Below are 21,586 nucleotides of genomic sequence, written 5' to 3' on the forward strand. Positions count from 1 at the left end.
CTCTCTGCCTCAGCCTTCCGCTTCCCAGAATTCTCCTCTCTCCTTGTCCCACCTACTTCCTGCCTGGCCACTGGCCAATCAGTGTTTTATTTATTGACCAATCAGAGCAACAGATTTGACATACAGACCATCCCACAGCAGGACCTGCTGGCAGGAGAAGCAGCCCACAGGCCTTTGTTTTACACTGCAGGTTTTTATCTCAGGTCTAGAGGGTGAAGAAGCAAGCTGTCTTGGGAGTTCACCCTCTTTATTACCTAGTCATGGACATCCATCTCCCTGTTGCCTGCCTACCTGGGAGTCTGTCTACCTCCTAGTCCCTCGGTGTCTGCCTTCCATTGTTCCCCGAGTGACTGGTACTGGGGAGATGAGCCCCCAAACTGCCATTAGTTTTGGTACTAGATCCAAGACGGGTTCTCACCACTCAGAGGCTGGTATTTAGTCAAGAGTTGATAGGAAGGAAATGGGTTCATTCAAGCACCCCGAGGAGGAGAGGAGGAACGTCTTAGAGAACTCGGGACTGCAAATGGGCTCTTAGAGAGAAAGAAGGGGGGGGGATGACAGTGAACAAGGTTAAGGGCTGGGCAGGGCCTTCCTCATCTTCCTCACCCACAGCATGAGTCGTATTTTTTTTCTGGCCAGTACATTACGGTCTGCCCGATCTCCTAAGGCTAGATCCTATCATTCTTTAGGATGATTAAAAAACACACTGCTTTTCTGCGATTTAAACTTCCCAGCAGTCTGCATGCTTTGCGTAGTTGGTACACAGACTTAACAGTAAGGAGGGGCGGTACACATTTGCTGTTACCTGAAGGTCTCCAGTTACTCTAGTCTGGAAATCAAAAGAAAAATTAGCAGTTAACAACTTGATCATTTACGTGTGGCTTCTCTAGAATTTAGGGAGGGGAAGTCAAAGGGCCACGTGGGAAAGAGGTGGCCACTGTTACCATTTGGAGATCATGGATTGACTTACTGGAGAAGCTTGTTCCACCCCAGTGTGTTTTTATAAACAGGGTATAAACAGGGTAATCTCTCTCCATCTTTCTTCCTCTCCTCTCGTCTTAATTTTACTGGAATTTTTGGGGAGCTCCATCTAGGGTGCGACCTGTTACTAGAAATTGAAATCCCTTTTTGGAGTTTTTAGTCTTATTAATAAAAGAATTTAGGAATGGCCTCCGCAGATGGGAGAGCTGGTGTGTCCCTGTCTCCCCTAACCCTGCCTGGGCAGCATGGAAGAGGTGGTCCTAGAAGTGTGGATGCAGGAGAGCTAGCTGGTCCTGGAAGTGTGGATGCAGGAGAGCTAGCTGGTCCTGGAAGTGTGGATGCAGGAGAGCTAGCTGGTCCTGGAAGTGTGGATGCACGAGAGCTAGCTGGTCCTGGAAGTGTGGATGCAGGAGAGCTAGCTGGTCCTGGAAGTGTGGATGCAGGAGAGCAGGCCCTGCACCTCGTTTGGGCAATGCAGTAGAACTGGCCCTAGTGGCCTGGGTGAGGGAGAGCTGTCCTGAGGATGTGAGGGTGGGAGAGCTGGCCCTGCCCCCAGGGCAGTGCTGGAGAGGTGGCCCTGGTGGTGTGGATACAGGAGAGCTGTCCCTGAGGGTGTGAGGGTGGGAGAGCTGGCCCTGCCCCTAGCCAACTACTATAGGTAGGAAAGCTGGTCCTGCAGACCCAAAGCTGCAGGATCTTCATGACATAGGGCAGCAACAGGACATCCAAGAGGAGTCCCAGTGAGGGCCCAGCATCCATAGTGTAGAAGAAGCCAGAGGCCTTGAACTAGTCCAGTGACTCATTGCAATGAACACTTGGAAGTAAAGCTGTTTAGGCAAAAGGGCAGACTGAGCGACACACTGTGACACACTGTGACACACAGTGACACACTGTGACACACTGCAGCTTCCACAGCAAGACTGTTTTTTGGTTTTGTTTTTTTAATGTATTTTTTTTATCATATTTATTTTTTGTTTTCTTTGGGGGATGAGGTTGCAAGGGCAGAGGGCAGATATAGAGGGACAGGGAGATGAGTGGGTTTGGGTGCATGATATGAAATTCACAAAGAATCAATAAAAAGTTAAAAAAAAAAAAGATCAGCCTCAGGGAAAAACCCGAGGACAGTTTCATTAGAGTTTAAAAGAAATAAATATTGCAGGGCAGGCAAAGCTGTGGATCTGAGCAGCTGTCCAGAGGAGGGAAATGGAGGGAGAAAGAGAGATCCACGCCTTTTGTTAGGCATTCAGGCAAAGCAGTGCAGATCTGACAAGGCAGGAGGCAGGGTGGTGGCCTTCATCAGAAGAGTGTGAGAGTCCCAGCTGTCTAGGAAAGCGTGTCTAAGCTTTGCAGGTATCCAAAGAAAAGAAAAAGTTCAACAAGGAGGTGTGTTGGCCGGGTAGTGGTGGCACATGTCTCTAATTCCAGCACTGGGAGGCAGAGGCAGGTGGATCTCTGAATTTGAGGCCAGCCTGGTCCATAGAGCAAGTTCCAGAACAGCCAGGGCTACACAGAGAAACCCTGTCTGGGGTGGGGGCGGGGGACACACGGACACGACGTGCTTCTTGGAGTAATTTGGAAAAATAGGAAGACCTAAGCAGAGCCCTCTGGCGTAGTTCCGTAAGAAACTATTGAGAGTGAGGATCTGGGGAAGGGAAGGCACCTTAGCTCCTTAAAGGGATGAGTGTTCCTTCCATATTGTTAGCATGGCTTAAGGGGAATCAGCCCTCCTTAGGGATGGTCTCCATCAGGTGATTGACAGGTCCAGCTGGGTTCGCTCTTATGTTTTGGGTAGTTTGGAATGTTAGATCTTAACCCACAGCCAGAGGTGGATTGTATTCTTTTGACCCGGAGGAAACAGCTTGCCTTTAATGGGCCTCCATAGAGCCCTGATCAGGACTGCTCTGACGTTCTCACCTCTGACTAGGTAACCTTAAAATCATTGAGGAATGGGCTGAAGTTAGGGACTAAGTAAACCCCATTTTCACCACGACAGTCTAGAGAGCCAGTTCTGTTCACCAGGGATTGTTGTGTGGAATGGAGTTTGGTCCCCACCCTCATGGTCTGACCAGTCATTTGTCAGCTGATGTTATCTGGGAAGAGGAACCTCCAACTGAGAAGATGCCTCCATTCAGATTGCCTGTCGGCAAGTCTGTAGGGCTTTTCCTTTTTCATTCATTCATTCATTCATTTATTTATATTCTCTATTTATATTCTCTTTTTGTTTTTTTGGTTTTTCGAGACAGGGTTTCTCTGTATAGTCCTGGCTGTCTGTAGACCAGGCTGGCCTCGAACTCAGAGATCCACCTGCCTCTGCCTCCCAAGTGCTGGGATTAAGCATTTTCTCAAGCAGTGATTGATGTGGGCTGGCCCAGCCACCCCACTTTGGGGTAGGGTGGGGGTGGGGTAGCGCCATTCCTGGGCAGGTGGTCCTGAGTTGTGTAGTAAAGGCTGCTCGAGTCATGGGAAGCAAGCCAGTAAACAGTGTTCCTCTGTGGCCTCTGCTTCAGTTCCTGCCTCCAGGTTCCTGCCCTGGCTTCGCACAGTGATGGAGTGTGACCTGAGAGTTGTCAGATGAAATCAACCCTCTCCTCCCCAAGTTGCTTTTGGTCATGGTGTTTCATCCCAGCAATAGAAACCTGAACTAAGACAAGCCTCCAGACAGGCGTTCATTTAGGAGATAAGAAAACCAGAGGCCCCATTCAGGCGTTCCTGGCCAGAAAATCAAGGACAGGGTTGGGGATTTAGCTCAGTGGTAGAGCGTTTGCCTAGCAAGCGCAAGGCCCTGGGTTCGATCCTCTGCTCCAAAACAAAAAACAAAAAACAAAAAACAAAAAGCAAAACCTTAAAAAAAACCAAGGACATTTCTGGAATTGTTGTTTTTGGGGTCCCTGCCCCTAAACAACCTCTCCAGTTTCTACCTCCTGCTTGTCAGTAAGCCTGTCATGCTCTAGAGCCCCTCAATGCCTATGCAGCACAGAAATGTGCTCCAAGAACTTAAGACTCAGACATTCGTGGCAATAGGAAGAAAAGTCGATAGCGTCTCATCTGTATGTTTTCTCTCTTCCATGTCCTGCTGCCTTATCAGGCCAAAGTAGAAGAACGGATCCAGGAGGTCTTCAGTTCTTACAAGTTTAACCACCTAGTACCAAGGTAAGCTGCGAGTCGGGCTGGGGGCCTGAGGGAACCTTCTCTTTTTCCTCTTTGCCTTCACTTAGCCAATCATGGCGGCGTTTCCCTCGCCAGCTGGACTAAATCTCCACATGATCGGAAGTGGAGCTCAGACGGTTGTGAGCCACCTGACGTGGTGCTGGGAACCAAACTCAGGTCCTCTGGGAGAGCAGCAAGTGCTCTTAACCGTGGAGCCAGCTCTCAAGCCCCTAGAATAGTTCTCTTTCACACTATCCAAATTAAGTGTGGAGACACCAGGTAGTCCACCGTAGCTAAGATGCCCTGTGACCGGAAGTCCTACCTCAGCTTGCTTGACATAGCGGCTGACTTCTTCAGACAGTTAAGGAGGCACAAGAGGTAGAAACTCATTCCCTCATTTGCCTTGCAATGCTGGGGTTCGAACCCAGGGCCTCACATGGACGTCACACACCGACAGCCTAGAAATGACCCTTCAGTGTTCAGGATGGGCAATCTCCTGAATTCTGCATGGCCCTTGGGCCAAGGACATCAGTCTTGTGAGACTGCTTCATCAAGAAACAGGGTTGATCTCTCTACAGAGGCCTGTCTGTTCTCTCCAGGTGAGAAGCGCCTGTTGCAGGACCCTGACCCGAGATGGAGAACCTGGTCAGACTCTTAGCTAGAAGAGTCTTTCTCTAGCCTGCCAGGCTGCATCTCTGCATTACCCAAAGCTGAGATCTCCGTCAGAGGATCTATTCCTTCTGCCAAAGCTGGAGCTCAGTAAATGACATTCATGTCAACAGCTCGGGGGAAATACGATTCGATGTTGATTTCCGCTGCCTCCACACAAGCCTGCTCCAGCTTCTCTCCCCGAGAGGTGGTTGGACTTGGTGATGGTGAAGGATGTGACTGTTTAGGAAGGCTTTGCTGTCAACTGTTGTGCCCACAGATGACTCACCTGACTGAGCTCTGAGTCACTGTCTCCTGCCTGGGCTCTGTGTTCCCACGCAAGGGACCTGTGACATCTGACACTCCTTTTCATTCCCCATCCAAACAGATCCTTTGGACTCTGTCATTCTAATGGGATGAGGAAGGCTGAGGGGCTGCTGTCTGGAAGGGTCCTGTGGGGAGTGGTGAGGGAGGACAGTAAGAGAGACCCCACCTCTAGTTCACAGAACTTAGGTCAGGTGTCGGTGGAAAACAGTGTTCTTCTTGGGCTTGGAACTGTCCAGAAACAGAATATATCAGGTTTCTGGGATTGTTTAAGGAATTATAGCTTCCAATTTTTATCCTCTTTTTTTTAAATTTTTTTTATTTTTTATTTTTATTCCCGCCTCCCCCCTCTCTCTTTTCCTTCGAGACAGGGTTTCTCTGTGTAGCTTTGTCCCTTTCCTGGAACTTGCTCTGTAGCCCAGGCTGGCCTTGAACTCACAGAGATCCGCCTGCCTCTGCCTCCCAAGTGCTGGGATTAAAGGTGTGAGCCACCACCGCTGGCCAAAGCGAGTGTCTTAAAGGAAGATAATTAGTGTGTTAATTGATGTGGAAGATGTTACACATTTTGGCTAAATAGCTGAGTATATCAATCAGAATAGCAATGTAGACAGAATGAGCTAGGGTATAAGGGTCAATCTGGGGCATGAGTTAGTGTGGTAAAGTACTTGCCAGAATTCACCAGGCATTCTGGGTATTTTTTAATACCCAGAATACCCCCCACCAAGGAATAAATCTAAAAATGTATCAGAATTTTAAATTAGCATTACAATTTTAACTTTGTAGTAGTCAAAATTTAAGTCTTGGCTAGGAGGTCTAGTGAAATGGTAGAATATTTGTCTAGCATTATGAGGCCCAGAGTTATACCAGAAAATAGAATAAAACAACTCCCAAATAACAACAAACCAAAGGACAAACCCCACATTTCAGACAGAGTCTGACAGTATGATTTGAGAATGGGCCATGGCTCTCCACCATGCGTATCCAGATGTTGCCAGTACACCTAGGTGACATCTAGCCTGTTTGTATTTCTAAGGTCGTGATGTTGATCAGATGTGACATCCTGTCCGGACCACTGGCTGTGCGCAGGTCCAGGGATGCCTGCAGTGATGCCTAGGCAGGCATTTATTATTCAGCCTGCTAGAACCAGAGCCAGGAAACAGATGCGGCTGAAGTTCCAGGCGGACGCCGAAATGCTGCTGCATTCTACAGCTAATCCCCTTTCCAGAAATGACTTTTCTGTCAGGAGTCGGGTGTATCCTGTAATCCTAACACTAGGTGGGGAGTAAAGGCAGGAAGACCAGGACTTCAAAGTTTTCCTCAGCTCAAGACCAAGACTGGCCTGAATTACAGGAGACCTTGTCTCAAAAAGGGGGGGGAAAAGAAAAAGAAAAAGAAAAAAAAGTAAGAGAAAAAGAAAAGATGTATGGCTCTCTGACTGTGACGTGTGCACTTGTCCTGGAGTGAGGTAGTCAGTACCGAGAAGCTCCCTTCTCTTTCTTCTTTTTATGGTGCTGGGTTGAATTTAGGACCCTCTCTGCATACTAGGGGCTCTATTAATGCCCTGTCCCCTCACCCCTTGGACTCGGGTCCTGCTCTGTGGCGGGCTCCTTTACCCGCTGAGCCGTCTCGCTGGCCCTTTGGACCTTTACTACTTTTGTCCGTCCGCATCCTGCTTTCTTTATTGTTGTTGTTTTGGAGGGCCTTGTTGTTTGTTTTGGTTTTGGCTTTGTGTCTTTGAAAGGGGTTCTCTTGTTTAGAGAGGTAAGTAACTCAGCATGACCTTGAACTCAGTCCTCCTTCCTCCAGCTCCCAGATGCTGGGATCGTAGGTGTACACCATGATGCAAACTGCAAACTGCTTTCTTGTGCAAGTCCTTCTTTTCTGTCAGATCTTAAAGAAACTGGGGGCAAATGGCTAGCTGAGGTGCCTGTTAGCGTAAGAGCAGACTCTGGCCGTGTCTCTCTCAGCATCGTTAGTGTCTATTACTCCATCGACCTGGCTCCCTTCAGCACTTCACACAGCAGCCCCTTCCCTCCCTCCCCCGCTTCTCCTTCCTATCTCTGTAACTCAGCCGGTTTGGCTGCCTGCTCCCTTGGCTCTTCTCTTGGTTCTCTTTGCCCTTTGGTCTTCTTTTGTCTCTCTCTTCTTCCTCTCTTGCCCCCTCCCCCTCCCCCTCCCCAGCCCAGTCTGTTCTCTGGTCTGCTGGCCATCTTCAGTCTGGACTCTTCCAGATGCCTCTGGCTGTGTGTTCCCTCACATCCACCACCAAAACCTCTCCTCAACCACATCTAGGAGCAGTTATGTCCTCATTTTCACTCATGCTCCTCTTCACTTTTTTTTTTCCTAGTCATCGAGGTCAAACCCAGGGCCTAGCCCAGGCTGTGCAGAGTCCTGGTCAGTGAACCACATCCCCAGTTCTCTCCACGAGTCGTCTTCCACCCTTATGAATGGACACTTCTCCAGTCCAGCACCCTAACCACTTGGCCCTCACAGCCCCGAACGTGTACTTTTCCAGTTCATCTGCTTTGCTTCAATGTGAACTCTAAAATGTGTCAACCGTGCATGGACACACACACACACACACACACACACACACACACACAGAGTTTAAAATTGTCTTCTCGAGGACAGAAGTGACCCTTCATCTGCTTTGCTTCAATGTGAACTCTAAAATGTGTCAACCGTGCATGGACACACACACACACACACACACACACACACACACACACACACACAGAGTTTAAAATTGTCTTCTCGAGGACAGAAGTGACCCGTGTGCAGCCGGCTTGGTAGTAGAAATAGTGCTCGCAGTGCCCTGGAGGCCCTCTGGAGAGTGAGTGTCGCAGTGGTTCTGAAGCTGGCCCTGAAGCCCCAGGAATTTGGCCTCTGTCGCCTGCTGCTCCTGTATATAAGTCCTGAGGGACTGGGAGACATGCTCCTTCCCACTGCTGCCTTTTCTACACTCTGTGTCTTCCGGGTCACCGTCGACCATAGGACTCTCGGGGGTGCTCCAGCTTTGGGGACCTGTGCCTTTTCGATTTTACTCTGCCTTCTTCTCTTGGAGTCTTTCATATTTTCCCCCCCTACTCATTCTGCACTGATATTTGAAGAACCTCCAGAGCCAGGTACTCTGTAGGGCTTGGAAAGTGGCCCTGAAGAAGACGGGCCCTGGTCCTACTTCAGCCGGGCTGGCAGTCTCTTGAGATGAACACAGCCACCGGTTACCACTGGGATGCCTGAGAGTCCAGGACACATACATATAACTCAGATCGCAGTCATCTTTCAGAGAACGTGACAGTTAAGCTGAGACCCCTCAGATGACCCATCAGATGAGTCGGCTAACTTAGAAGTGTCTAGAATGTTCTAGACAGAGGGGACAACATGTTCAAAGTCCTGAGGCTGCAGAAAGCAGAGAGCTTAAATGAGGTTGTAGGGTGAGGTTGGAGGAAGAGGAAGCTGAGGGGGCTTACCCCAGAAATATGACCAGTATCACTAGCTGGCCCCCTGGTGTGTCCTTAAAGCCTCCCCCCACGTCCATCTCCCTCTGCTTGTTCCATGAGTGCCCTTATCCACTGATACTCTGAACCCTTCCATCGTGCCTGTCCGCCCACTCCAGCCTCTGTTTTCTTTCCCACCTGCTTGGCTTTGAGGCTGAACTCCTGGGGGTGGGAGGAGCTTTGGCTTTTAACTTCTTCCTACATAGAGAACAAAAGGAGAATGGTAAGGGTGTGAGTCAGCTTGGGCTGTGGTAACCAAGTGAGGACTGGGTGCCCTGAAACCCACGAACTTATCTCGCAGTTCAAGAGGTTGGACCAATGTCAAGACGCTAGCCGGCCTGGTTTCTCCTAAGGCCTGTCTCCAGGATTTGCAGGTGGCTGCCTGGCCGTGTCCTCACATGGCCTTTCATTTGTGCTCAGGCTCCCTAGTGTCTTCCCTCCACACCCAGCCCCTTCAGGGATGGGGTCAAAGCAGTACATGCATGCTGGGCAAGCATTTCACACTGAGCTACATCCCTGCTAAAGCTTCCTCTTACTAAAGCACCTGTTTTATAGGCTAGGGCGCCACTCTTAGGATCTCATGTAACCTTAAATTCTTTCTTAAAGGTCTTATTTCTGAACACAGTCACGTCGCGGGTTAAGATTTAAACATTAATTGTGAGATGGGAGGGGAGGGTACAATTTAGCTCCTAACAGCAGCCTTGAAGTGTAGTTTCTGATCTACCAGAATAAACTGGACACTTCCACTTAGCACTATGTTTATATGCTTATGACTAAATAGATGAGAATGAAAGAAGACGTTGGCTTGGGGAGATGGTCACTGGAAATAATCTGTCTCTGTATCCCTAACCATCCCCCCACCCCCCAGCCTCCCCAACCACCGACACCACCCCCCTCACACACACACCTCCAGCCTATGTGGCTGAAGTTTCTCTTCAGGCAGACCCAGCTGGAAAACCTCAACCACCCCCTTCTCAGTGGGACTCCTGGGGTCTGGCTGTCTGTGGAGAGGCTCACGGTTAGATGGGAGCTTCTTGGGAGGGGCTTATCTTTGAGCTATCTCAGGTTCTTTCTCTAGGACCAACTTGAGGTAGATGAGGAAGTAATAGGGGTTTCCCTTCCATTAGCTAGCTGTTCCTGAGCAGTTCCGGGTCAGGCAGTTCACTTAGCACTTCAACAAGCCAGTCTGTCGCCCTTGGAGGCCAAAGGCTTCAGCCTCATAGCTCTCTGATTTCTTAGTGACCCAAAAGCTCCTTGTAGGGAAAAGGGGCTAGATAAAGAAACCCACTCTGACCCTGAAGCCCAGAACCAATGAAAGAAACACAGCCTAGATCTGGGACCCGAGCCAGAGAAAGAAACACTTTATCCTTGAACCCAGAATCTAAGAAACATGCCCTTACTCTGAAACCAGTGCCAGAAGAACACGTTTTGTGCCTAGAATCAGAGCCAGTGAAAGAAATATGCCCTGGCCTTAGAATTAGAGCTAAAAAGCTAAGAAAGGCCAGTGAAAGAAACACAGTTTGGCTCTGAAATCAGGGCCATCTCTGCCCCTGACCAACAAAACTAACCAATCCCTGAGCAGAAAACCTTCTCTTTCCCTGGAGAAACTCCACCCATAAGAAATCCTATATAAGCCAGGAGGTGGTGGCGCACCTTTAATCTCAGCACTCGGGAGGCAGAGGCCAGTCTGTGAGTTCGAGGCCAGCCTGGTCTACAGAGCAAGTTCCAGGACAGGCTTCAAAGCTACACAGAGAAACCCTGCCTCGAAAAACAAAAACAAATTGTATATAAACCGCCCCACCTGTTCAGTTGTTGGCTGTTCTTTCCCACCTTGGCAGAGGCAGCCACTCTCCTGGACTCCTCCTTCCCAGATAAATCTCTTTACCAAAAGAGTCTTGGATGCGAAGATCTTTATTCGCTGGTGCAGAACAGAAGGACCTTGCTGAGAAATCCCTTTCACTGGAGTCGGAAGAGATTGCTACGCTTCTGCAGGGGTTTCCCCTTAAGCAGAGTGAAACAGAAGAAGCAACATCTTAGGCCAGAGAAGCAGAGCTCTGCTGGGAAGCCCCCTTAAGTGGGGACTGAGCAAAGCTCAGCTGTAGCGGCTCTCCAGGAGAGGAGCAGGATTGCTATACCCTTCAGGGAGACCATCCCCCACCGCACCCCAACTCCAGGTATCGCCTGACTCCCCCGAGCAGTCAGGACACCTTTCCCTCCAGAGCTGGGCCATCCCATTGCAGCTCCAGCCATCAGAGCTGTTCCAGCAGCTCCAGGTGTCCCCTGACTTCCCTGAGCAGTCAGGATACCTTTCCCCCAGAGCTGCAACACTCGCTCACACCCCTTTGTCACATAAAAAGATTGTTCCAAAGACAAGGAGAAGACTTCCCAGGGTTTCACTACTTGAAAAACATCTCTTTCACATCTATCTGTCTGTCTGTCTGTCTGTCTGTCTGTCTATCTATCTATCTATCTAATTTTTCAGAGACAGAGTTTCTATGTGTAACAGTCCCAGCTGCCCTGGAACTCACTCTGTAGACCAGGCTGGCCTTGAACTCACAGAGATCCGCCTGCCTCTGCTTCCCAAGTACTGGGATTAAAGGCGTGAGCCACCACCATCTGGCCTCTTTTACATTTATTTACGTGTGTGTGTGTGTGTGTGTGTGTGTGTGTGTGTGTATGTGTGTGTATGTGTGTGTGTGACGTGTGTGTGTGTGTGTGTGTGTGTGTGTGTGTGTGTGTCACATGCGCTATGGGTGCTTTGATGTCAGAGGACAATTGGCAGGAGTCAGTTTTGTCCTCCCACCATGTGGGGTCCAGGGCTTGAACTCGGGTCATCAGGTCATGGTGGCGAGTTCTCTTACTTGTTGAGCTTGCTCAGTGGGCTGCATTTCTGTATATTTGAAGGATTTGTTAAGTTGTTTAACTCAGCTAGGTAAAAATGCCATGCATGGTGGCACACACCTTTAATCCCAGCACTCAGGAGGCAGAGGCATGTGCATCTCTGAATTCTAGGCCAGCCTGGTCTACAGAGTGAGTTCCAGCACAGCCAGGGCTACACAGAGAAACCTTGTCTCAAAAAAATGAAACCAACCTATCAACCAATCAACCAACCAAACAAAACAAATCTCCAAAAACCCCAGCCAAAGCCTGGCTTGTGTAACATGCATGTAACCCCAGCACTTGGGAGGCTGAGGCCAGAAGATCTTCAGTTCAAAGCCAACCTGGACTATTTAGGTTAGACCTGTCCGTTAGTAGTCCTAATGCCGTGCTTGACTTTAGCTGTCTTGGTTTCTTAGCTCCCGGTCACTGCTGGTCTGCCTGGTTCTTGTCATAGCCCATGCTATCCCGTGTTTCCATCCTGCTCAGGCCGAGCCAGGACATACCAGCTATTTCCAAAACCTGCTCTCCCTTTTCCCTCCCTCCTGCTCAGTCTTCTCTTCCCCTCAGCCCACTGCTTTCTCCTAAATAGTCAGCAAGGAAGCCAGGCACGATAGCACACACGCATAACATAAGCCCTCGGGCTGAGGCAGAAGGATTTTGAGTTTGAGGCCAACTGGGCTACACAGTGAGACCCCCCCCCCCAAATATTACCAAGAAACCACCTAGAAGTGTCTACTGACCGGCTTCACTAAAATGTTTATACTTCTTGGCTTCCAAACCCTTTATTCGTCTCATATAGATTCTCTACTGCCCTCACCACAGCAGCCAGTCCTCAGCTCCTGGGTTCTTCCTTCCCAAGAAATCAGGGGCTGGCACCCCACATAGTTTCCTCCTGTCTGCTCCTCCCCCCTTCAAAGCCCTAGATTTGGCTGGCTTCATACATCCGCCCATTGCATCATTTCTGTCTCTGAGGATGTTGAATTCCTCGTTATTGGAGGTTCATGTCTCCTGCTGCCTAAACTACTTCAGTAGCTCCCTCTAAAATTCTGTCTACTCGCTTGTTATTGTATATGTGTGTGTGGTGTGTGTAGGCACGTGTGGAGGTCAGAGGATGACTGTGAGTTGGCTCCCTCCTCCTGCTGTTTTCAGGGGTTGAACTCAGGTCCTTAGGCTTGCATACCAAGTGTTTAATAGCCCAGGAAGTCTGGAACTCTCTGGCCTTGGCCTTGCCATTTTCTTGCACTAGCCTCCGGAATGCTGGGATTATAGGTACACACCACCATGTCCAGCTTTGTTTCTTTTTAGAAAAAATAATGTTTAACGAAATATAACTCATACATAACTCACTGAGTTCAAAAGTAAATTCATTGGTTTTAGTGTATTCACAGAGTTGTATAACCATTATCATGGTTAATTTTTGAACATTTTATTGCCCCTTGAAAGAATACCCGTAGTCTCCATGCTCAGCCCCTTCATCTGCCTGAACTCCAGGCAACCAGTTCGGTCTCTAAGGGTTTTTCCTTTGTGGACATTTCATATAAATAGAATCATATGATATGCAGTATTTTCTAAGTGGTGTCTTTTGCTAAGCATGTTTTCAGGGTCATCCTTATTGTATTTCAGTGGCTCCCATTTGCTCTTAGGTTTTGTTTTGTTTTAGAGACAAATTCTCAGGATGGCCTGGAACTCACCATGTGGACTGGGCTAGGTTTGAACTAATAGCAAGCCTCTTGCCTCTGTTTTCTGAGTACTGGGTTTATGGGCAGGGGCTCCTATGCTCAGCTTTGTTTTCATGATAATTTTTGTTTTCCTTTGTTTTGAGACAGTCTTACTTTGTATCCCTGGCTGGCCTGGAACTTGCTCTGTAGACTAGGCTGGCCTGGAACTCACAGAGATTGGCCTGCCTCTGCCTCCTGAGGCAGGATCAGAGGTGTGCGCTACCACACCAGGAGTTAATGATTCTGGAGCTGGGAGCTGAAGAGCATGGCAGCATCTGATTGGCTTCTGTGAGGACCTTTGCTCTGTTTCAGCTCAGGACAGAAAGCAGAAGGCAAGTGGGTGCCTGGGAAGAGGCAGTGAGGAGTACCCTCACCTTCTAACAACTGACTCCTCGTTTGTGAAAGTCACCAACAATCCCTCCCAGTGACTTAATGAATAACCTTTCTTAATGCTCAAAGACCCCACCATCTCCTGATGCCATTAAAAAATTTTTTTTCTTCTGAGAAGGGTCTTGTTTTGTAGGCTGGCTTTGGGTTTGTCGTCCTCATCCTCTTTCCCTGACCGCTAGGATTGTGACAGGTGGATGCCTCCGCCTCTCTCTCTCTCTCTCTCTCTCTCTCTCTCTCTCTCTCTCTCTCTCTCAACAGAATTTCTATTCCTGCATTGGAAGATTTTTCTGAGTTGGAGACCACATCAGGGATCGTATTCTGAGCATAGAACAGTGGGAGTTCTAGAAACAATTGTTGAATTGACTACCTAGAAGAGAATGGTTCTCTCCCCCGTTATTTCCATAGTCAGCAGGCTCGGTGACCGTCTTGACATTCTTTTCCCTTTTCTTTCTTCCGTAGCCACCCAGGCCATTTTTCAGCTCTAAGCAAGAAGTCCCGCCTCTCTCTTTGCCCTTGCAGGTGGCCCTGGGCAGCACATTCCATCCTCAAGCCAGTACTGCTGACCCCAGTGCCACGGGCGTGACTGGCTGTGGCATACAAAAAGCGTCCTCTGGCCAGGGCTGTGGGTCAGTCAGCACGTGGGAGGTGGAATTTTGGGGCAGGAGTAACAGATGGTCATCCAAGGGGTGGGCAGGGGACAAAGTACAGATCTCCGACAAGTGGTCCTGGGAGAAATGACTGAAGTGGCTGCAGCCTCCCAAGTCAGAGAAGCGGCGAGGTTCTGAGTTAGATTCCTTACAGCACGGGCAGGCCCAGTGTAACCCGTTCCTAGATCCGGGGGCAGCTTTCTGGGTAAAATGTCAGTCCCTAGCAGCGTATGCCCGGGGCAGGGCAGTCACCTCCTTCAAGTGTTTTCTCTCAGGACGTCTGCCAGGACAGTGTGCAGGCACTCAGAGAACTCAGACGTGTGCCTCTTTCCCCTGGTGTAGTTGCCTTTTGTGCGTACTGAAGTCACCAGTTATCCACTTCGTGATGGGGTGTGTGTGTGTGTGTGTGTGTGTGTGTGTGTGTGTGTGTGTGTGTGTGTGTTGGAAGCGTGAGCTATTGGAAGGGCTTACAGACTCTCTGTCTTTCCAGGCTCATCTTGCAGAGGGAGAAGCACTTCCATTATCTGAAAAGAGGCCTTCGACAGCTGACGGATGCCTACGAGGTAAAAATGTTGCCGGGGAACTTCCTGTCAAGCACTGAGCATCCTCCTATCTGAGCACAAAGGCCGTTGGTCTTCACCTGTTGCAGATGCACCTGTCACATCACGTGGCTCTGGCAGGAACCAAGCTGCTGTTTCAGAGCGGGGACTCTGCTCATGAAAGGGTTAAATAAAGTCTCCTCCCCCCTTGCTGGTCTGTAGAGCTGGTGGGACAGCCTAGCTGGGCTGGGGGTCTCCCTCATTTGACCACAGCGTGCTCTCTGCTGACTCCCTTTACATCTAGATCAAGTCAGTCACCTTGTCGTCCCCATACCTTGACCCTGTAAAGCTGATCCAGTCTGTCTTGGCCAGAGGACCAGTACTTGGATCCTAGAGGACACTAAACACAGAGTGAATCTTAAAGCATGGTACTGGGAGCCGTGAGATTCATGGAAGAACCCCAGAACTGTAGTGGGGGTAGGAAGGGCTGTGACCAACACAAAGGGAAGCTCTGCCTTTAATTGGCTTTTATTTCAGAGTTCTGTATTTGATTTTTTTGTGGAAGGGTTTTCCAAGTCTCAAAGGCAGCCTGAGTAACACAGCCTACACCCCAACTCTGACATTTACTTTTTTTATAATCTGGAAAAAAACCGGTCTCCCTAGACCTCCTTTACTTTAAGTAGAACTGGTGCCTGGTACCACCACCTGCCCTGTCCAACGTGGGGTGCTCAGCACTGTGTCTGACTTGAAGTAGGATCAAGGTCTGTCCACACATCACCTTCAGAAGCCTTTGCCCAGTCTCCATCCACACTCCTCCTCCTCCAGGTCCTCAGTGCTATTTCTGCTCACGGCAGCACTTAACAGGTGCATGTACATAGGTTTGCCTTGTTCCAGAAAGACATGGGGGCAACTTGGGCTTAGTGTCTACAGCCTCTTTCTCCAAGATAGTCACTCCGATAGTCTACGTGCTGAGCACCCCAAGACGCAGAACCAATTTCCATTATTACCGTGCCCCAATGTCTATAATGCTTGATTCAAGTAGATACCAAGTATTTGCTGAATCTGTAAATGAGTGAATTCAAGAAGATGATGTGTTTCCTGGGAAAACAGCAGCATTTAACTTCCCTGTGTGTAAGTTTTCACTCAGACTTGCTGGGCCACCTGCAGGGAAGGGACCCGTTGGGTTCAAGGCTTGTTTTCTATTATCCTTTTGTCACAGAGGGACATTTCATCTCCTGGTTAAGGCCACAAAGCAAAACATCCTTCATTTACTGATTGTTGTCCGAGCAAGGGTACCTCCTCCCCTTGCTCGGCCTAGGGACTGAGACAGATAAAGCCTTGTCCACAGGCTCTTGGAGCGACTGAATAAAGGGTGTGTTTTCTCCTCGTCCTTCTTCTCAGTGTCTGGACGCCAGCCGCCCCTGGCTCTGCTACTGGATCCTGCACAGCTGGGAACTCCTGGACGAACCCATCCCCCAAGTAGTGGCTGCAGAGTGAGTCCGGCTTGGGGGGCCCCTGGGGTGTTCTCTGGAATGACATCTTGGATTTGAAATTCCTTCTGTCCCCGTTTTATTAGCTATAAATGGGGAGGAAAGAGGGTTACAAAGAAACCCTTGCCCTTCCCTTGACCTCCAGCAACTTCCAGAAACTCCTCCACTTCAAAGCCTAGCTTAAACTGGTGGGTAGAACAACTCTTTGAACTCCAGAGGAGCTCTGTTTTTTTCTGTGGCCTTTTCTCTTTCTCTCTTTCTTTTCCTTCTCCTCCTCCTCCACCTTCTTCTTTTCCTCCTCCACCTTCTTCTTTTCCTCCTCCTTTTCTTCTTCTTCTTCTTCTTCTTCTTCTTCTTCTTCTTCTTCTTCTTCTTCTTCTTCCTTCTTCTTCCTTCTTCTCCTTCTTCTCCTTCTTCTTCCTCCTTCTTCCTCCTTCTTCCTCCTTCTTCCTCCTTCTTCCTCCTTCTTCCTCCTTCTTCCTCCTTCTTCTTCCTCCTCCTCCTCCTCCTCCTTCTTCTTCTTCTCCTTCTCCTTCTCCTTCTCCTTCTCCTTCTTCTCCTTCTCCTCCTTCTCCTCCTCCTCCTCCTTCTTCCTTCTTCTTCTTCTTCTTCTTCTTCCTTCTTCTTCCTTCTTCTTCCTTCTTCTCCTTCTTCTCCTTCTTCTTCCTCCTTCTTCCTCCTTCTTCCTCCTTCTTCCTCCTTCTTCCTCCTTCTTCCTCCTTCTTCCTCCTTCTTCCTCCTTCTTCCTCCTTCTTCTTCCTCCTCCTCCTCCTCCTCCTTCTTCTCCTCCTCCTCCTCCTCCTCCTCCTCCTCCTCCTCCTCCTTCTTCTTTTTTTAAAGAAAGTGTCTCTGTGTAGCCCTGGCTGTCTTAGAACTTGCTATGTAGACCCAGCTGGCCTCGAACTCACAGCGATCTACCTGCCTTCCTTAAACACCTCCATGGAGGTGTAGTGCCCGGGGACAGACCAGCTCTCCCCAGGACTAGAGGGTTACCGCCTCGGTGCACACGACTCACAGTTCCCATGGACCCCCTGACTGATGACCAGACAGCTAAGCGCTTAGATGTGTCCTGAGCTGCTGGTGCAGATGGCAGGGTGAGGTGGCGCCTCATGCTCACCACAGTCCTATCTTAAGGGGGAAACCAAACCAAACCAAACCAAACCAAATCCCATCATGCCTCCAGCCTCGGGAATACCCGAGACAGGGGAGCACAGCCCGGAGCTGCGCCTGCGCGGTTTCCCGAGAGCGCGTCTTCTTGGCTTGTGCGCCTCCGCTCCCTCGCACTCCCGAAGGTGAGGAGTTTGGGGCGCAAGGATCCCAAGCCAGGTTTGTTGTTCCACAGCAGAAGATGGCAGCTGAGCCAAGGCCGGGGGAGGCTTGCTAAAGCCCTCCCCGGTCCCAGAGCCCCTGCCCTGGTCACGTTGTCAGGTCTGAAGAACAGAACTTACATTGTCTCATTCATTCTCTTTCACAATAATCTCTCATTCTTGCCTTCCTGGGAAGGGTGTCTTGTGATGAATGTCGATGGAGAAGATAATAAAGAATTAAGCCGTTAACCCCTAGAATCCATGTTTCTGGGGCAGAGGGAAAATATGCATTGTTTTTTTTTTTTTTTTTAAATCCAAACATTGCAACAAGCCTGCTTGCTTCCAGCCCTGGAAGTGGAGTTGGACAGAGTTTCTGCAGTAACAGGAGTTTAATTGTCAAAATAAAGGCTCCTGCGTTTTTGAAATACCAGTTGGGGGTTGAGAGTTGTCTGGGAAGCCCCCCCAACCCAACGCCCACACTGTCAGGGTGCTGGACAAGGAAAGATGCGTATGAGACGAGGGAGGGGATGGAGGATTCGGTGAGAGATGCACGGAGGCCCGCGAGAAGGCGGCACAGAGCGTGTGACGTGTCCAGACGAGACAGGGCCCCTGCAGTGCACGGCTCAGGGCGCTGGCAGCTTTTTTCTGGGTTGTATAGATGGTCTGTTTTTCAGTGTGGCTTATCCGAGGACGTCAGTGTCACAGCCGCTTTTGTGGCAATACCAGATAAGAAAGGGAAGAGAGGGCCACGTGAGATGGCTCAACAGGCACCTGAGTCTGGCCTGGGACACGCATGGTGGAAGGAGAGAACCGGATGGGAAGAGGGGCCCCTTTAAAGGGTCTTTCGTAGTGAACAGCATCAGTAGTAAGAGATGCTTTAAAATTTACTGGACGTTTAAGTGGATTAATCGCAGCATAGTGCGTACAATGAAATATTCAGCCATTTAAGGTTTTCCATATTTGTGTAGATTTGCATCTAAGAATGTATGTGTAAAGGGATATGCTGTGAAAGCAGATAGTTAAGAAGATTCAGCTTTTATAGACCAGGAGCATAGATGGAGGCCAGGTGTAGTGGCACACACCTGTAATGCCAGCCCTCAGAAGGGTGAATCGGGAGGCTTGCCTTGAGTCTGAGGCCAGCCAGGGCTGTATCAGTAAGAACGCTTAGAAAAGGGGTGTGACTGTGTAAAACAGTGGTGCAGAGCTTGCCTGGCATGGTGGAGGCCCTGGGTTTGATCCCCTACCGTGACCACCTACCCCCACACCAAAGGGAAACAAACAAACAAACAATATTATGACTATGCATAGAAAAACAAAACAAAATACCACAGAAGGTTACATGTGCATATGCTACAGTTCAGTCTGGATAGTGAGATTGAAAAGGATTGTAATTTTTGAGCTGGGCATGGTGGTGCACCCCTTTAATTCCAGCACTCCAGAGGCAGAGGCGGAGGCAGGTGGCTATCTCTGAGTTCCAGGCCAGCCTGGTCTACATAGTGAAGTCTGGGACAGCCGGAATTGCATAGTGAGACCCTGCCTCAAAAACCAAAAACCAACCAAACAAACAAACAAAAACACCCCAAAAACAAAAAAGTTATTATATTTTTTCATCTCTAAGCTTATTTGCATTTTCTACAGTATATCTTTATTTTTTTATAATTGCAAGAATGTTTTAGCCAGGCTTGTTTTTAATCCCAGCACCTGGAGAGGCAGAGGCAGACAGATCGCTGTGAATCTTGTAACCAACCTGGACTATTCAGGGAGTTTCAGGCTAGTTAGGGCTAACTAGTGAGACCCTGTCATTCCCTCCCTCACAAAAAAAATGGATATTTTGAAAATAGCCAATTTGTCCCAGTTTCAAGAACCACTTTAATAATTAATGGTCAAGAGTTTGTTTTAGAACTGCCTTGAAAGCATTTATTCATGGTTCTTTTGAGCATTGATTTAATAAACCTTATTTTTGTTTTTTAATTTATTTCTGGTTTTAGAGACAGATCTTACTTTGTAGACAGAAACTCACTATGTAGCCCACGCCGACCTCAAACTCATGGTAACCTCCTGCTTCAATCTCTGAGTGCTGGGATTTCAGGTAAAAGCCACCCAGCTGACTTGCTTTAATGAACTTGAAAGTCCAGTTTTAGGGAGTGAATCTAAGACCTTGTGCATGCTGGTAAGTGTTCTATCATTAGGCTGTATCCCCTAGCTTGACTTAGTGAGTGAGCGTGTGAGCGTGTGAGCGTGTGAGCGTGTGAGCGTGTGTGTGTGTGTGTGTGTGTGTGTGTGTGTATGTGTGTGTACGTGTGTGAGCGTGTGTGTATGTGTGTGTGTATGTATGTGTGTGTGTGTGTGTGTGTGTGTGTGTGTGTGTGTGTTCAGGTCTCATGCTTGCACAGCAAGTCTCTTACCCCTGAGCCATCTCTCCAGCCCATATATTTTTATTTTGTTGTTTTTAGTGTGTGTGTGTTATATGATGTGTATATGAGAGTGTAGGTCACTGATGTAGGCATGCCTGCACCATGGTGCATGTGTGGAGGTCAGAAGACAGCTTTTGGTAGTCGGCTCTCCACCTTGTTCAGGCAGGTTTTTTTTCTTGTTTCTGAGGCTCAGCACACTCCAGACTGGTTGGCCCAGGAGCTTCCAGGTGATTCTGTCTCCACCTCTCATCTCCATGTGGGAAGGCTGGGATTATGGGTTTGATTCCCCACATCTAGCTTTTCACTGTCAGTCTTGTGTGACAAGTACTTTTACACACTGAACTTTCTCGATGGTCCCCAGTTTAATGAACTGTTAAATGACTTAAGACTTTTAGATAATGATGCTGCATTTTTGTCTTGTGCTTAGCAGCAATTAATTGATGATTCAGATGATACTTAAGATCAGAGCCTAGGAGCTCTGACTGGGAGTAAATAACTATTTTTGTTATATCCAAAGAAATCTTACTGAGTTTTGCAAAAATACGTGGATTGCTTTTTTCAGACTGCCTGAACTAGGATAATGCCTTTTCATTTATCAGTTTTATTTTTTATATTTTGGTTTATCCTTTTATTCATTTATATACTCAAATGTTGACTCCCTACATTTTGAAAGACTTTTTTTTTTTTTTTTGAGACAGGGTCTCTATGTAGTCCTGGCTGTCCTAGAACTCACTCTATAGACCAGGCTGGCCTCGAACTCACCGAGATAGATCCATCTCCTCTGCCCCCTGAGTGCTGGGCTTAAGACAAGTGCTTGAAAGATGTATCTTAAAATTAATTTTAGGAAAATGAAAATCAGGGTTGGAATGATAGCTTAGCCATTAAAGGCCAAGGCTCCCAACCAAAACCTCAGGAGAAATGATAATCTTAATTCATGTACTGTAGGAGCTTGCAGTTAAAGAAAGACCTTGATTCTTGTGGATTTTTATTCTAAAATTTTTTGTTGTTATTGTTTTTGTTTTGTTTTTCAAGACAAGGTTTCTCTGTGTAACAGCCCTGGCTGTCCTGGAACTCCCTTTGTAGACCAGGCTGGCCTCAAACTCGGAGATCTGCCTGTCCCAGCCTCCTGAGTGCTGGGATTAAAGGTGTGCTCCACCACCTCCTGGCTTAAAATTTTTATTGTTTGAAATAATTTTTAAATTTTTAAGTTAAATATAATCACATTCTTTTCCTTCCTCCGCCCCTCTGTGTCTTCCTGGCCCACCCCTCCCTTACTCCCTCTCAGGTCTGCAGCCTCTTTTCATTATTCTGCACAAGGAGAGGAAACACTTTCAACTTGTGGTCTGTTTTTCCCTCCTACCATAAGGTGACCTTGCAGGCAGAGAGCCAGCTCTGGAGTTTTAACATTTCCCTGTCCTCGGCCCTGTGCCGCCTGCGTTCAGCACACACACAGCCTACACATCTGCAGAGGTTTCTCTCTCCAGCTTACTTGTTTAGGAAACAGCATAAGCCGGACTCCCTCTAGTGGACAGAACCACTTTGTTAACTTCTCTGCCGGCTGAGGGAGGCTGGCGAGGCCAGGCCTTTCTTATTGCTGCAGGTCT

At 48.5% G+C, this 21,586-nt stretch overlaps 1 protein-coding gene across 3 annotated transcripts in view; it reads left to right on the forward strand.

Moving 5' to 3' along the window:
• Fntb (farnesyltransferase, CAAX box, beta) overlaps positions 1–21,586 on the forward strand; it is an 87,826-nt gene that overhangs the window by 22,238 nt on the left and 44,002 nt on the right. For all 3 annotated transcript variants that reach the window (XM_037210645.1, XM_028876069.2, XM_037210646.1), the window contains 3 exons: positions 4,067–4,131; positions 14,723–14,795; positions 16,173–16,264. In XM_037210645.1, the coding sequence (XP_037066540.1) occupies positions 4,067–4,131; positions 14,723–14,795; positions 16,173–16,264 (230 nt within the window). The remainder of the gene's footprint in view (positions 1–4,066; positions 4,132–14,722; positions 14,796–16,172; positions 16,265–21,586) is intronic.

This window comes from Peromyscus leucopus, chromosome 14, assembly GCF_004664715.2.
Source record: "Peromyscus leucopus breed LL Stock chromosome 14, UCI_PerLeu_2.1, whole genome shotgun sequence".
NCBI classification, from domain to species: Eukaryota; Metazoa; Chordata; class Mammalia; order Rodentia; family Cricetidae; genus Peromyscus; species Peromyscus leucopus.